The sequence below is a fragment of the Lagopus leucura genome, unplaced genomic scaffold (genome assembly GCF_019238085.1).
Source record: "Lagopus leucura isolate 7727_CA_CO unplaced genomic scaffold, USGS_WTPT01 Super-Scaffold_100001, whole genome shotgun sequence".
NCBI classification, from domain to species: Eukaryota; Metazoa; Chordata; class Aves; order Galliformes; family Phasianidae; genus Lagopus; species Lagopus leucura.
In genome coordinates, this window is record NW_024962262.1 from 102,781,823 (window position 1) to 102,796,593 (window position 14,771).

At 39.0% G+C, this 14,771-nt stretch overlaps 1 protein-coding gene across 1 annotated transcript; it reads right to left on the minus strand.

Moving 5' to 3' along the window:
- Nucleotides 1–1,629: 1,629 nt before the first annotated feature.
- FKBP4 (FKBP prolyl isomerase 4) lies at nucleotides 1,630–14,771 on the minus strand. The gene is made up of 10 exons (XM_042867953.1): nucleotides 14,096–14,771; nucleotides 12,921–13,065; nucleotides 11,560–11,702; nucleotides 7,563–7,683; nucleotides 6,889–7,045; nucleotides 5,455–5,545; nucleotides 5,056–5,139; nucleotides 4,471–4,656; nucleotides 3,848–4,087; nucleotides 1,630–2,294 (listed from the first exon to the last, which is right to left on the minus strand). The coding sequence occupies exons 1-10, from the start codon at nucleotides 14,177–14,179 to the stop codon at nucleotides 2,217–2,219; spliced, it is 1,329 nt and encodes a 442-aa protein (XP_042723887.1). The 5' UTR covers nucleotides 14,180–14,771; the 3' UTR covers nucleotides 1,630–2,216.

Here is a 14,771-nt window from a genome sequence, read left to right on the forward strand (position 1 = left end):
ATAAATCACTTTTTCGTACATTTGCAACTCCATTTTCAGCCGACAAACACAGTACTTGTAAATTTTCACAAGGAATGTATAGTTGTAATCAGGCATTCAACTAAAAAAAAAAAAATTTAGTCTCTTCACTAAACTGTCGTAAGCCCTCACTTACCAAAGAAATCCTTTGCTTCACAATTATACCTTATTCATCATTTGTGGCAGTACATACATTTATTGTCAAGGATGAAATACAGGAAGAGTAGTATTTCATCAAAAATCTCTGATGAACACTTGGAAAACTCACTAGGCCCAATGAACCAGCCTGATTAGTGCATTAGTTTCACAAAAACAAGGTCAAATATCCCAGTAGCCTTATGCTTTTGTTGTCTTTTTTTATGTTTTAATAAAAATGCATTCAAAAATAGTTGTTAAATACACTGAATTCATATAATTAGTATGCAACCCATGGCAATTCCTGTTTGCTTAATGCAGCCTAGACCAAGCTCAAAGGATGGACAACTATTAGTGTTCCACCAGTAGGATTTTCCTCACTTGAGCCATATTAAATGTTCCATTTAGAGTTATTTGTGCTCAAGTACAATGTAAAACAGCTTTCAAATATACAGGGCTGATAATACTTAACCAAAACTTATGAAAAGCACCTGCACTAACTGTTGATGTTTAAGCAAATGAAACTGGTCCTTCAAAGTTACAGCATTTTCTTTCCTGTAATAACCTAACAGAGACTATATTGCCTTTTCCTCTACCCCTTCCCAACCTGAAGGCCCATAGGGCACTACTAATCTCGCAGAAAGCAGCGCAGTTCACAGATCCATAAGCTACCTCCAACCCAGCAATTGGCTGGACTTACCATCTTGGGCCTGGGGTAAGGAAAGCATGTCATGCAGGACTTACCACTTTGGTGACAGTTTAGACATACAGCTCCCTGGCCCAACCTCTCTCTCCTCTGAAACAGATAAAACTATGTTCCTTTTGAAAAACAATAAATTTGTCCCTGCTGCTAGAAAGTTTCAGGAAAGGACAGTTGAGATGCTGAGTTTAACACCACAGAACAGCATGAAGAGCATGGATAAGTCTGAATATTCTACCTCATACCTATAGAGAGAAATACAAGCACAACACTTCCCCTCTACACACAGCATTCTCCAAGCCAACACAAGAAACACCACAGAAAAAAAGTAGGAGAATATTAAGTAGTTTTCTTGTGAGGTAAGGATAATAAAGACTGAAATCATTCAGACATTTGCATGTCATTAGGAATTATAAGCACTTTCAAGATATTTTACTATTAGCACTTATTTTATCTTCAAAGCCAGTCACTTTCAGGTATCAATCAGTACTCTTCTGGTCCAGTTTCACAACACAAAGGGGAAAGAGAAATACTAACAGATAATAATATACAGGTTACAAACTTGTGTACAGTTTTAAGCAACATTTTCTTCATTTGCAAATAGATCGATCAATTGCGTACACTTTTTTAAATGGCAATGAATCAACATTACCAGAAAAAAAAGTAGATATTGTGGTTACAGTAACACTACGTGGATAAGAAAACACTGAATGACAAGAAGACAGACTCATAATTCTTTGCAAATGCCAATAAAAAATACAAAAATTTCAATTTCCTTGAGCTTAATTGGAGCTTTATTACTTAAGCTGTGACTTCACAGTCTTCACTTTCAGCAATACGCAAAAAGGAAGCATATAAAGGTTACAACACTTAATGGAGGAAGGGAAAGGGGACAATGCCAAGGCAGTAGAACATTGAGCACTGATTTGTTCTCAAATCTCACATGAGGACTGTTGAAAAAGGCCAACTGCTTAAAAAAAAAAAAAAAAAAAAAAAACAGAAAAAAATGAAATCAAGGAAATTAATCCCAGATTGTTTCCTATATTTAAGTGAGCTGGAACAAGAGAGACACAAACACTAATGGCAAAATGCAGATAAACCAAGCAGAGTAAATCCAGACAGAACCCAAACAGTAACAGAAGCTGTATGAATAAATAAAGTCCCTAGATTAAATCAGATTTGTGCTGCCACTCAGCTTATTTCACAGACATACAGAGCTGTTCTTGACTGTGGCATGGCGGCTCAGCCTCTGCTCCTCTGAAGCCACTGTCCAACCAGGTAGAAAAATAAAGGTCTAATTCACTGGAAATTCTTTCATTTACAAAACTAATGGAATCTGGTTTCTTTATGCTTCTGTGTCAACTTATTTATCTTCAACTCCATTCTGCTCATCTTTCATTTCTGCATCTTCAGTGTGGCTGGTCTGAAGAGTAGTAGCTGGCTAAACAGAGACATATAAAACAAATGTCTTCATTTATTATAAAGAATTGCCAAAATTTGAAACAATACCAGAAATGTCATTTTAAGCTTATCACTAGAACTGATTCTCAACATCATCTAACAATATACTGAAAAAACAAAAAAAACAAAAAAAACCAATAACCAAAGTATTAAAGTACATTGCAAAAGTAGATGGCAAAAATCAGTGTTCTATTTTCTCAGTGTCTCTAGTAGTTTGCAGTGCATGAATCTACCTTCTGCAGAGAACAGGACTCCACCGTCTTTCTTAAGGGCAGAGGCATACATTTCAGTACTGTTAACATGGTCCTTTTGCACTTTTCATGGCTACAGCTTGTTTCAGCAATCTACTCTTCCATTAGCAGCACATCTTGCAATGTGCCGCACCTAGATACACCAGACTCCCAGCAGCTGTGCTGCCTGAAGGAACCTGCACAGCACAGCCAAATAATGAGCAGTTCACAGAATCACAGGTCAGAGGGGACCTCTGGAGATCATCCAGTGCAGCTCCCAATTAAACCCTGAAATTTTACATGTCAAGATGCAGAAAATTCTAGTTTGGTTGTTGCACCTTAATTATTGCTAAGACTCTTCATTAAAAACAAAATAACAATTAAGACTCTGGATAAGTCTATATGACAGTGTCTAGAAGGACAGAATATTTTCTCCCAGGATCCAGTATGCAAGGACTACCTTAGCCAGGTACAAAACCACCCTACTCATTGATAATGCTGCTTTCCTTGCAGAATCAGCAGGGAACTTTTGTGTATTTGTTTATACTTCTTCACGAGAAGGAGAACTAAATGCACAAAACTACTGCTACACTTTGAAAAGAAAAGCAAACAAACTCTTCAGAGCAGCTTGCCCATCTAACCACAGAATTACGAATTATCGCCCCTTTCCCACCCATCCGTACTATATGACGTTAGCAGGGCTGAAGCATAAAATTCATCTACAATTATCTCTGGGAGAAAATTTGATTTCTGATTTCTTATGCACCTTATTTTGAAAGAATGATGGGGGGGACGGAGGGAAGGGGCAAGGAAAGGAAAATAATTTGTGATGTAAGAAGCTGTCAGCTGACACAGTCTGAGATGCCTTAGTTGTTTTAATTGCCAGTACGCTCATTTCATTTAAGGACAGTAGGCCCAGGACACACTCACATCAGAGTCACTCAGCCACCAGAATCAACTGTTCTCAGAATAATCAGTTCAAGGACAAAAGGCACTTTTTAAATTCTTGAATGTTGTGTTTACAGCTCACCACTACTTTCTTATTAATACTGCTCTGTTGCAGTATCAGTTTAAATAACTAGAAGGATTTTATGCAACATCCTTAGTACTGAGAGCTGTCTTGTTGAAACAAGACGGTTTCATCATGTTGAGTGTTGCCTATCCCCATTATTTCTCCCCCAAAAGCAATTAGCTACCTGAATGCTGTCTGACTGTATGAGAAGTAAGCCAAATACTCAAAATTCTATCCCTTGTCTAACACGTGACATTAGACCATATGATCTTTTGAAGTAGTCCTACTTACCTTTAAGTCTTTGTCTGCAAGCCTTTGGAACATATTGGCATACATCTTCTTCTCTTTCTCATGCTGCTCCCGTATTTTTTGCTGACAAGTTACTAGTTGCACTTTAGCAGCTTTGTTACTTGGATAGAGTTGTATCACCTTCTGAAAATCTCCTCGGGCCAATTCAAAGTCATTGACAGCCAAGTGGGCTTCTCCACGCCGGAAGAGGCCTTTTTCATTGCTGCTATCCAGTTCAAGTGCCTGCATTTAAAATAGAGTAAGTAAGAAAGAAAAAAACAAAAACAGCATTTGAGAACAATGTAGTGGTTGGGTTTTTTCTGTTTAATTTGCTTTTTTAAAACTAACATGCAAGTCAGAGTATCAGCAACTGCTAGAAAATGACCATTCTTATTTTCATGGTTGACAGGGCTTAGTAAAAAGCTAAACTAAATACAGCAAAAATAGGTAGAGAAAGATACAAGAAGCCATATCCAGCACCTTATGTTCGTTTTATTTCCTCATGCCCAACTATCAGCTGATCAGAAAGTCTGAACACCACACAGCTGAGTATTCCTCAAGTCACTAAAGCAAGAGATAAACAGTCAGATTGCTTGAGCAGCTTAAGAGTGAATAAACCCTGCTACCTTGTTGCAGTTCTCCAAAGCCTGAGAGTACTCCTTCAACTTGAGATGGCACATAGCTAGATTAAGGTGAGCAGCAAGCCTCAAGCTCTTGGCTTTTGTATCTTCCTCATCAGAGAGTCCTGATTCATGCTCCAGCCACGATACAATCTTCTTGTACTGTAATGCTGCTCGTTTGTATTTCCCTTCCTGTAAACAAGGCAATTACATTTTCACACAGCTCACCATAGTAATTTTTACTGAAACTTCCCCCTGCCCTTTCATCTTACCTAGAATGATAGATCTGAAAAAAGAAAAAAAATTAATCAGAGTAATCAGAAAACTTCCATTACCAAAAATACACTATCATCATAGTGTATGACTATGGTAGTGGATTAGAAAATCTATTTGGACATTGCAACTGTAAGACTATCTTTTCCATTTTTTTTTTTCTTTTTCCTTTTCAGACACCTTTCTCCGTAGTCCTTTCCATAAAATGACATGGATAAAACCATGAACACCACTCTGAAATGATCAAAGCTTAGATCGTTATCATCAGTTCATAACATGGATAAGAAATGTTATTATTTCTTGGGTATTATCATTTACCTTGAAGTACTGAGTGCCTCTCTCCTTCACCATGCAGCTTTGTTCCAATTTCTCTTCTGTATTCATTTCCCAAGACTCCTTAGCCTATCCAAACAGGAATAGTTCAAGACAGTGACAGGGAAATCACACGACTGTGCTGTTTCTCAGTAACAGCACACAAGAGACAGACTTGGAAGGAACAGTTTCGCACAGCTTCTGGAAACTGAGCTAGAACAAGACAGCAACTTGACAGCGACAGGAGACCAGTAAGGACAATTTCAATCAAAAGCTCCCAGAATGTAATCATCACCTACAGTAACATCTTCCTTTTCAGGTCAAAATTTTAAGGATTCAGTTTGTCCTTGTTTAAGCTGCATCAACAATTCCCGTACCTCCCAATTTGTATGCCCTCATTCCCACCTTCTCAAAGCCTTTGAGTTTCACTTCATATTGCAGTTCTGCATCCGGAGGGATCTGAAATTTCTCCTTCCCAGTACTTCCAAAACCGTAGCTGTAAGATAGGGAAGGTGAGGGGGAAAGGGGGGGTGGGGAAGAAAGTTACAAAACCGGATACTCAGGACAAACCTCTACACAGGAAGCTGGAGGTAAAAACCACACAAATCTGCCTATATTATTGCAAGACAAACTCTTCGAGAACTGCAGATAATTTTCCAGAATCTGCATGCACAAGACAAAAGACAAAAACCTAGGATTAATTTTGCTGATTTCCACATTACCTTTTTTTTTTTTTTTGTTTGGTTTGGTTTTGTGCTTTTATTTCTGAAGTTTTACTTGTTTGGTCGCTACTGTTTCTATGAAGCGTAAGAAAGTAAAAACACCAAAAAACAAAAAAAACCCTTTAAAATGGCATATATATTGCTTTTTATTGTCAGCCAAGAGAGGCTACTTCCTTTATAATGTCTGTATTCTAACTATTTCCAGAAAGAGACAGCAGTAAGTGAACAGCTGTGCACAAGATACTGCCAATCCACTAATTAACACTAAATGTCAGTACAAAGGTTCTGCCCTGAGACTCCAGTAAGAAACTGCATACTAGCAGAAAAGCACTGAACAGAGGTCTACTTTTCCTTTGTTCTACCAAATTCAGTTCCAGCTTAAAATAACTTTAAAACAAACACATTCAAATTGGATAAAAGCAATAAATATAAAATGAAGTGCATAAAGTGGATAAAAGTGCAAACTCCACTTCTTTTATATTTGTTCACACTGTAAGGGGAAAATTCTGCTTGCCTTTAAAGGCATTTAAAGTCCCTTCCTATCTTTGAGTTGGTGGTTCTTGGTCTCAGAATTCTGAAATGTTAGATCCAGGATTTAGACAAAACACCACCTTATTTCCCACAGAAAACCTGAATGTCTTCTTCCAAATTGCTATAAAATTCAAGCAAACACTTCCTAGTGGCAAAGGATTTCAGATACTCTTAACCACATTTCACCTGAACAGTATACCTTATCAAAAAGCTACTCAGAAGGCTTACTGGAACTTTTACTGTTCTGTTACTTAATCCAGGTGTCTTTAGAAACTACTGCTGTATATTTAAGCGTACTTTCATTATGAAGCATCCATATGAATGTACGTTAAAAACAGCAACAGTATTTGCTATAATATTTACGAGGATCAACACTATAGAGACTTACACCAACTTCTTTTTCAATGCTAATATCAGTGGCTAAGTAATCTTAACTTCTTATCTTCCATAAATCAAAGTTTCAGGTCTGATTATGTGTTTACAGTAGCACTGAAAAGAGCTGAAAAACAGCGCAAATAAACATATCATTCTTACCAGATGCCTACAATAAGCCCTCTCAAGTATCAGAAGATGACAAACAGCTTACTTGGGTTTGAGATAGAAAATGGATTCCTCAGATTTCTCCATTTTCTGGATTGCTTTTTCCAGACCATGAGGAAGATCATAGTTATCACCTTCGCCAATCTCAAACCGCAGCTCACGCCTATCAAAAGCACGATCTTTGTATCGGCCTTCAAACTGGACTGGTTAAAAAAAAAAAAAAAAAAAAAAAAAAAAGAGAATCCAGATACAAATCAGGTGTCTATGTGTGATAAGGGGTAGGCAGCACAGACAATACAAGGAACAAAGCTTCCCCTCCCAACCAGTCTTTTCTCCTTTCAAGGGTAACATATGCATATCAGCTACTGGCAACATATTCCACTTCTGCTTCTTTAGTTAATAAATGCTTTTTCTTTCAAGCTGTTGCATTGTGTGGCTTTTTTTTTCCCCACTTCAACAAATGGATATACTTTATTAGACTCCTTTAACTTTTGTGATAGGCACTGTATCAGATCTGGTATCTCTGAAGAACACAACCGCTGCTGGAAAATCTAACCTTTTCTAGAATAAAGAGAAAGAAAGCTTACTTTTAGTTGTTATGTTACTTGCTAATGGAAAGAAGACAGATATTATTGTCTTCCAGAACAAACAAATCACAGGTAGGGAAAAACACACTTTCCATCACAGTAAACCCATTTACTATTTGTATAATATACATACTTTCTACCAGAGCACCCTCATTGGGCTTCGAGTAGCCTTCGCCTTTCTTACGGATTCTTCGGATGATGCCACCATCTTCATCCTCAGTGAGGTCTTCTCCCTTAAACTCAAACAGCTCTATCTATGAAGGGAAGAAAAATATTGCATTTCCTTCTATCACTTTAAGTCAGCAACTTACAGAATTTGTACTTGAATTCTTTGAAACTATAGCTATTAAGACAGTCACTGTCTTCATACCCTGTAAGATATTAGACAGCCAAGACTACGAAGATGCCATATTTAGCACATACTAAATGGAAACCTACTGAGCAGTTTCTAATGATTATTTAGGCTTTTTTTCCCTCCAACAACTTTGGTCTTCCAATACTACAAATAAGACCCTTTAATTGAAAGGACTGTGAGACTGACTTCTGAGTAAAGCTTACATGAGCCACAATACTTAAGGACTACTACAGAACACACAAAAAAAGCTTCTATTGGTTCATTAAGCAGCATCCTTTCCCCACAAAAACATAAAAGAATATCCTAAGGTAAGACTGAGTTATAAGTAATGCAAGGAGAGAAGGAGCAGGAAAGTTAAATATAAAAGATCTAATCCTTCCCTTAAGTTCTGATCACGTCCTTAATTTAATCTATCGTCAAATTCAGATCAACTTTAAAGGGCTTATAAAAGAGCCCAAAATATTCCAAATCTTTGTCCAGCAACAAAACAAATTCAGGAATGAGATATTGTTCTTACATTCCCCCCTCTACTTGTGCTTATCTTTCTGTATTGTGGGAGCATTTCAGAAAAATGTAGACAGAAAAATAATTTAGTCATCTTAGTTTCAATCGCTGAGAAAGAAGTCTAAGTAAAGTATCTGCAAAAACACAACAAAGTCATTATCTGGTCCAGCTTGTAGCCTTGAACTGCTGCTGCAACAAATTGCTCAAGCTTTTTAAGTGCTAATGTTGGACTAGACTACCCAGTCTGAATCTTCACATGGTCTTCCAAGACTTTAACTCACATCACAGTTAGACACAATGGAAAAATGGCCTAGTCACAAAACAAACTTTGATGGCTACAAAATTGATTAAGAAAACCTTCTGCTATCTTATCTGTGAATAAAACAGTAATAAAGACTGCACAGAAAAGCAATACAGTGTAGTTAACGCTGATTAGATCAGGCATATCCAACCCGAGGGCCACATATGGCCCAACCCTTGCCCCACACCATTATAGTAGTGGTTCTTCCCCACTACGGCCCAACCCAGTCCCAGGCATGCAACCATCACTCAGCAACAACAAAACATCAATCAGTACGCCACTAAGGTTGTCTCAGCTGAAACAAGGACCAGAGGAGGGCACAGTGCAGTGTTAAGTCTGCCACTCACATTTTGTTGAACTGAAACCTATGCCTAATGAACATGACATGCTCTTGTGCTGCCTAGTGAATAAAGCACAGCGATTGCCAATAGTACTTCAATCTACCCAATCCTCTCAAAATAGAGCGGAACCCCCCAAAAAGAAAACTGTGGATGAAGGAAGAATGCTCAAACGGAAACAGGCAGATGAGGACAAATGATGAGCACTGCGGTTAACTTCTAAGAAAATAGTGTCAGTTTCAAAGATTAGAATTTGAAAAGACATCCTAAGCAAAAACACGCTGCCAAACCCAACGCATTTCACTGAATGCTTTGTAAACACAAAATAGTGGAACTGAAGAAAAGCCTGTCATCTCAACAAAATATTTTAAATAAAGTTAGAACTCAAGTAACTTCATTATAAAAACTTGATATGTGGTAGCAAACTTGACCAAAAAAAAAAAAAAAAATGACAATTTATTAAGCAACATATGGAAAGCATATCAAACATATTTTGTCCTGACTATAAAAAAAATAAAAAAGAAATTTCTAAAATCAATTTGTTTCACCAGATTATAAACAGGCAAACTGAAGAAATAGGAAAATCTATCAAAACAAATTTGGAAAGTAAAGCTGCTGATTTCCAATTTTCTGCTTTGGCAACAGATTAAAGTATGACACTCTAAATACAGCTGTACTTGCCATTTTTATTAGAGGTACTGAAAATGAATACAACATCACTGAAGAAATGGCTTCTCTGGTGCCTTTAAAAGACACAAATACGCCTCTTGTATGAGACAGTCAAAATTACAATGAAGTGGTTTTATTTAAACTTTTTCATCATATCTGGTATAGCCACCAGTGCACTGAAGACAAGTTGCTAAAAAAGAGGAAATTAATGGAAGACAACACAATTGCCAATATATAATGCAATTCAAAGTTTTCAATTTCATGAAGTTCAAGTTTATCAGATCATCACCAATTCCAGGAGTTCCTTAAATGTATGGATGCTGATCAGGGGGACATCATTTACATTTCTGAACCTGGTAAGTAAGTAAAGGTTGAACACTAAAAATATATGATTTGAGAAATGAAATCAAGCCCTTTCTGGAATCAAAATGAAAATTTGTGCCAGAACATGAAGATTAAAAATGGCTCACAGATTTAGCATTTCTGGCGGATGTGACCACTCCATTCAATGAATTAAACATGAAGCTTCAAATCATCTGCTATGATTCAAACATAACAGTGTTTGAAATTAAACTTTAAATTACAGCAAGTTCAAGTCATGTCACATAATTTCATGCATTTTGACACACCAGCTAAACACTGTGCTGCGAACAGTGAAAAATATGCAGCCTTGCTTTTCGTTTTGAAAAAGAAACTTGAGAATAGGTTTAAGTATTAAGAAAACACCCTATTTTGTTGTATGTGCAGTTCTGTTTTCAGTTCTTCTAAATACATTACCTGTGCATTTTCAATGTATAGAATTACAATCAGATATCCAACTCAAGTATCTGATCGCATCTGTTTATGAGACTTTTGTGGGACCTGTCTTAACGGAGAAAAATATCCCTCATTTCACAATCGTGTCTTATTCATTTCTTTTTTTGGTAGCATGTACATTTGTGAACAATTATTGTCAAGGATGAAACATAGGAAGAGTGAAATTTCACCAAAAATCTCTGACGAACACCTTGAGAACTCAAGAATGCAACCACTTCCATTGAAACAGTGCATCAGTTTCACAAAGACGGGATCAAATATACCACTAGTTGCATATTTTTTTTGCTCTTTAAAAAAATATTATATTTAAAAATACTAAAAAAGTAAAAGTTTTGTTACTTATATTAAACATACTACATATTCAGCCCAAGAAATTTCCTCTTCACTCGCTGCTCTGCAGGCAAATCAGAAGTTTTCACGCCTATGGTTTACAATGAAGTGTCTTATTTTAAAAAAGTTCAAAGCCATCACTCCAGAGATTCATGAACTGAACTAAACCTACACGGAATACAAAAGGAATTGAATATGCATTTGCACAAAGATTATTTCTACTTGACATTTTGATGGATATCTAACACCAAATATAATCCTGGTCTAATTTAGTTTACCTAAGACAGATGTCCCAAAATGTTCTACTGATGACAATACAGGTTTCTCCACTTCTTTTTACACACTCACTCCCCAACATATTTTACGGAAGGATCATGAGGAATAAAGAAAATATATAGAGACATTTGGATGCTGATGTGATGATTACTAAGACCTACTAAATCTTCGAAGAACAGTTTTTGAGAGTCCTAACATGAGAACATATACAAAGAGTTTTATTTGAAAGAGAACTTACAATTCAAGACTCTTACAATACAAGAGTACAAAATTCTGGTGTGGTGACAGCCATTTGCAAAGGAACCATGCTGGCATTGGTTGTTTTTTTGTTTGCTTTTGTTTGTTTATAAGACAAATTTAAAAGTTTATTTTAAACTAGAAAGAAAATGTAGGAGGTAGACTAAAGAAAGTAGAAGCTTCATAGATATTCATCTAACATTCCTGACCAAAAATAAATTATATTGCATAATTTCCACTGTGAAATATCATGTTCTTTGTTTACTCTTCAGTCATAGAGTTTTAGTGACTGTATCTCACTTACCTCAAAAATCAGCGTAGCATTGGGAGGTATCTTTGGTGGGCTGCCAGCCAAGCCATAGGCATATTCTGGTTTACACGTAATCTGACAGATTTCACCAACCTTCATAGTTGCAACAGCAATGTCCCATGCTTTGATCACCTCACCTGTAAAAAGCAAATTTTTATAATGATTGCTAGGTATACATGAAAGACATAATCAGCTCTGTCAGTATAAAAAGCTGAGAAATACTGACTTAAACTCATTCAGGTTTACATGCATCAGTTTTAACTGTAATCAAGTTATGAAGTTACTTGGACACCCAAAATTAGCTAATTTTTTTTCATTCTATAGTGATTCTTCTTCTCCCCTCACTTTTTCACCCATAGAAAACATAGGTAATCTGGACACAGATCATCCCTGAAGCACCTGGCACAACATCAGGTGTGAGCAAATGGGAATATTCTTCAAAAAGGAAGGTCTTAGGATAAGAGATTGTCGTCTTGTATTTTGAAAACAATCCACAATAGCCTTTTCTCTCTGTACTTTATCAGATGCAAAGACCAACAGAAGTGGTAACTGAAAGTTGTGCCTGTTTATAACCAAAAGGGGAAGGAAAGCAGAACAAGTATCCCTTCTAAAGCCAAAGTAACAAAAACCTCTCACTCAAGCGCAACCTACTCAACCTACTCATGGTTCCTTTCAGTTCAATCAGGTTGCCTTTTATTATTTGACTTCTACCATTCGGTAAAATTCCTATCATTCCAAATTTCAGGACTTTGTACAATTTATCTCCCAAATAAAAAGCCAGTAGATGGAGAACTCCTAGTGAAAAACACTGATTGAATAGTAAAATTCGCTGGAAGTAGAATGTTTGGATTTTTGTACAAAAAAAACAAAAAAAAAGTTTTTGATAATGAAGAGACTCCAACAGTTAAAGGGAGCTTAGAGAAAGAGAGTGCACATTTCTGCTTTCCTTCAGTTGCGGCTGATGGCTGCCCCTGTGCAGTCTGTCCCAGTAGTTGTGCACCCTTGTCCCAGTACCCAGCCACACTTAACTCTTCTTGAATTTGAGGCAACAAAATACAAAACCAATACATGCTATTTAAATGCTTTTTAATCGCTGTATCTCACAGTAAATTCCCACTGAGGTGAGCCTACTTCCCCTGGAGTGTTGTATCTGAGGTCCTGAGAATTCGGAGGCAGATATACAGCATGCCCACTCAGAAAGATCTCAAAGCATTTCTGATTTAATCTATGTGAATAAACCTTAAGCTCTGAAAACTAGTTTAAATTGCAGTTTTAGTAAGTGGAAGAGCCACGTGTGCAAGGAAGCTCCATCTCAGTATTACTAAGATTGATCAAAAGCAAACATAAGGTATTACCTTTCCCCAGGTCAAACGAAAACTTGTCTCTCCTGTCCAGACTGGAGTCAAATTTTGTGCCATCAAGAAGCCATCCTGTATAATGGACAGTCACTTTATCACCTATCATCGGAGACTCAGTACCAGTGCCTTCCCTCTTGACAACCTGAGAAAAACAGCAAGCAACACTAAGATGATCAAAACTACATTTGCTTACTGGACGTCAGTTCTGTTCACTTAAGGTGTGTGCCTTACCATCTCCAGTCAACAACAGATCTGCAAGTTTGCTTCGGTTATCTAGAAATGTTACAACTAGTCTATCTAGAGATAAGTAGCATTTCAAATGCAGGAAGAACATAAAGGTGGCTCTGCTGCCAGCTGTAAAATCCTCTGGTTACTATTCTGCTATTCTGATACAAAGCTAATGAAAGGATCTTCCCTGTAATCAGTGCAATGATAGTAGTAGAGAATTGGTTTATGTATGTTCAGTTAGATCTTTTCAATAGATGTAACCTGCACTCCTGCAACTACTACTACCAGCTCTTGACACCAAGCACATCTATATTAGGCCCAAGCTTAAAACGCACCATCTCAAGCTCCAAGAGATGCTGATATTAAGATGGAGTGCCCTCATTTTCAGGCTGTGAGAAGTAGTCACTTCAGCCTGCATAAATCAGTACTAATCACAACCATCTATCCACACAGATAGAAGAGATACATACACTCTGCCAAGGCACCATCTTTAATTCCAGCGTCCGACCACGTGCTGGGGGCGGGACGGATCTGTCCCTCTCCTCCCCCCTCGCCCCCCCAAACCTAGCGAGCCGAGAACTCATCCCGCTTTCCCATACCCACGCGGGGCAGGGACTGACGCCCCTTCTTTTTCCCTCCACCTCTCCCTTGGGACCTCCTCACGGAAAGCGCGGGCTCCTCGTCCCCAGCTCCCACGGGTAGCCCCGTATACAGGCAGCGCCTGCGTAGGCCCAGACAGCCGCTTTCAGCGCTGCGGCTGATGTGTAACCATGAGGGCTGCGCGAGCATTCCGCGCCGAGCGGCCCGGTAACAGCCCTACCCGAGAGTGTTGGAAGGAAGACGAAAGAAGCGCCCGCTCGCAGGCCGCTCCGGAGGGCCCTGCACAAAGCTGATACCCCACCGCCCCCAAGTAGTAGACTGCGGCCACCGCAGCCACTCGGTACCTTCAAAACGCCTTCATCCCGCTTAGGGGTGATGTCCACCCCCTCCAAGGGAGCCCCGTCCGTTTTCATCTCCTCCGCCGTCATTCCGTCTGTCGCTGCCACTGCTGCGCTCGGAAAGGGCTGCCCAGTGGAGTCGGCACCGGCCGCCGCGCTGGGCTGATGCCTCGCTGCACCTCCGGCTCCAAACAGCGAGAGAACAAGCACCGCGCACACTTTCTCTCCTACCTCCACTGCAGCGCGAGCCGGGGTCAGTGAGGAGGAGGAAGGGGAGGGGGAGAGGGAGGGGCCGAGAAGTTTCTAGAGAGGCGGCCGGGCTGCCGCAAAGCGTCCGCCCGTGGTAGGGGCGGATTAAAGTGCGCGTCGTCCCTCGGGGCGGAGAGACCGTCGCCGACGGGGATGTGGAGGAGCTTAGAAGAGGCGGTTGAGCTGCACTGGGCTGAAAGAGTATTTGGCAGGCGATGTGCTCAGTTTTTCCTGCGTGATGGGGGTGCCTGGGTCTGTAGAGAGTAGTAGCCGCTGGGCTTCGGGTGTTTCCCCTAAACCTTGCTGTAGTGTTCCCAAATGTATGGGTGTCGTGGCTTGTCCTCTCGTGCGCTGGTAGGTGGTTTATAGACTAAGTTGTACCAGTAGGCTCGGAAACAGTGCATTGAGCGTGAGTAGCGTGCCTGTGGAGTGC

Bases quoted from the DNA above. Each gene is read 5' to 3' on its own strand.
- FKBP4 (XM_042867953.1), bottom strand. From the start codon at position 14,179: ATGACGGCGGAGGAGATGAAAACGGACGGGGCTCCCTTGGAGGGGGTG. The intron at 11,703-12,920 runs GTAATACCTTAT...TGCTTTTTACAG, and splicing joins TTCGTTTGACCTGGGGAAAG to GTGAGGTGATCAAAGCATGG. The intron at 7,684-11,559 runs GTAAGTGAGATA...TTCCCTTCATAG, and splicing joins ATGCTACGCTGATTTTTGAG to ATAGAGCTGTTTGAGTTTAA.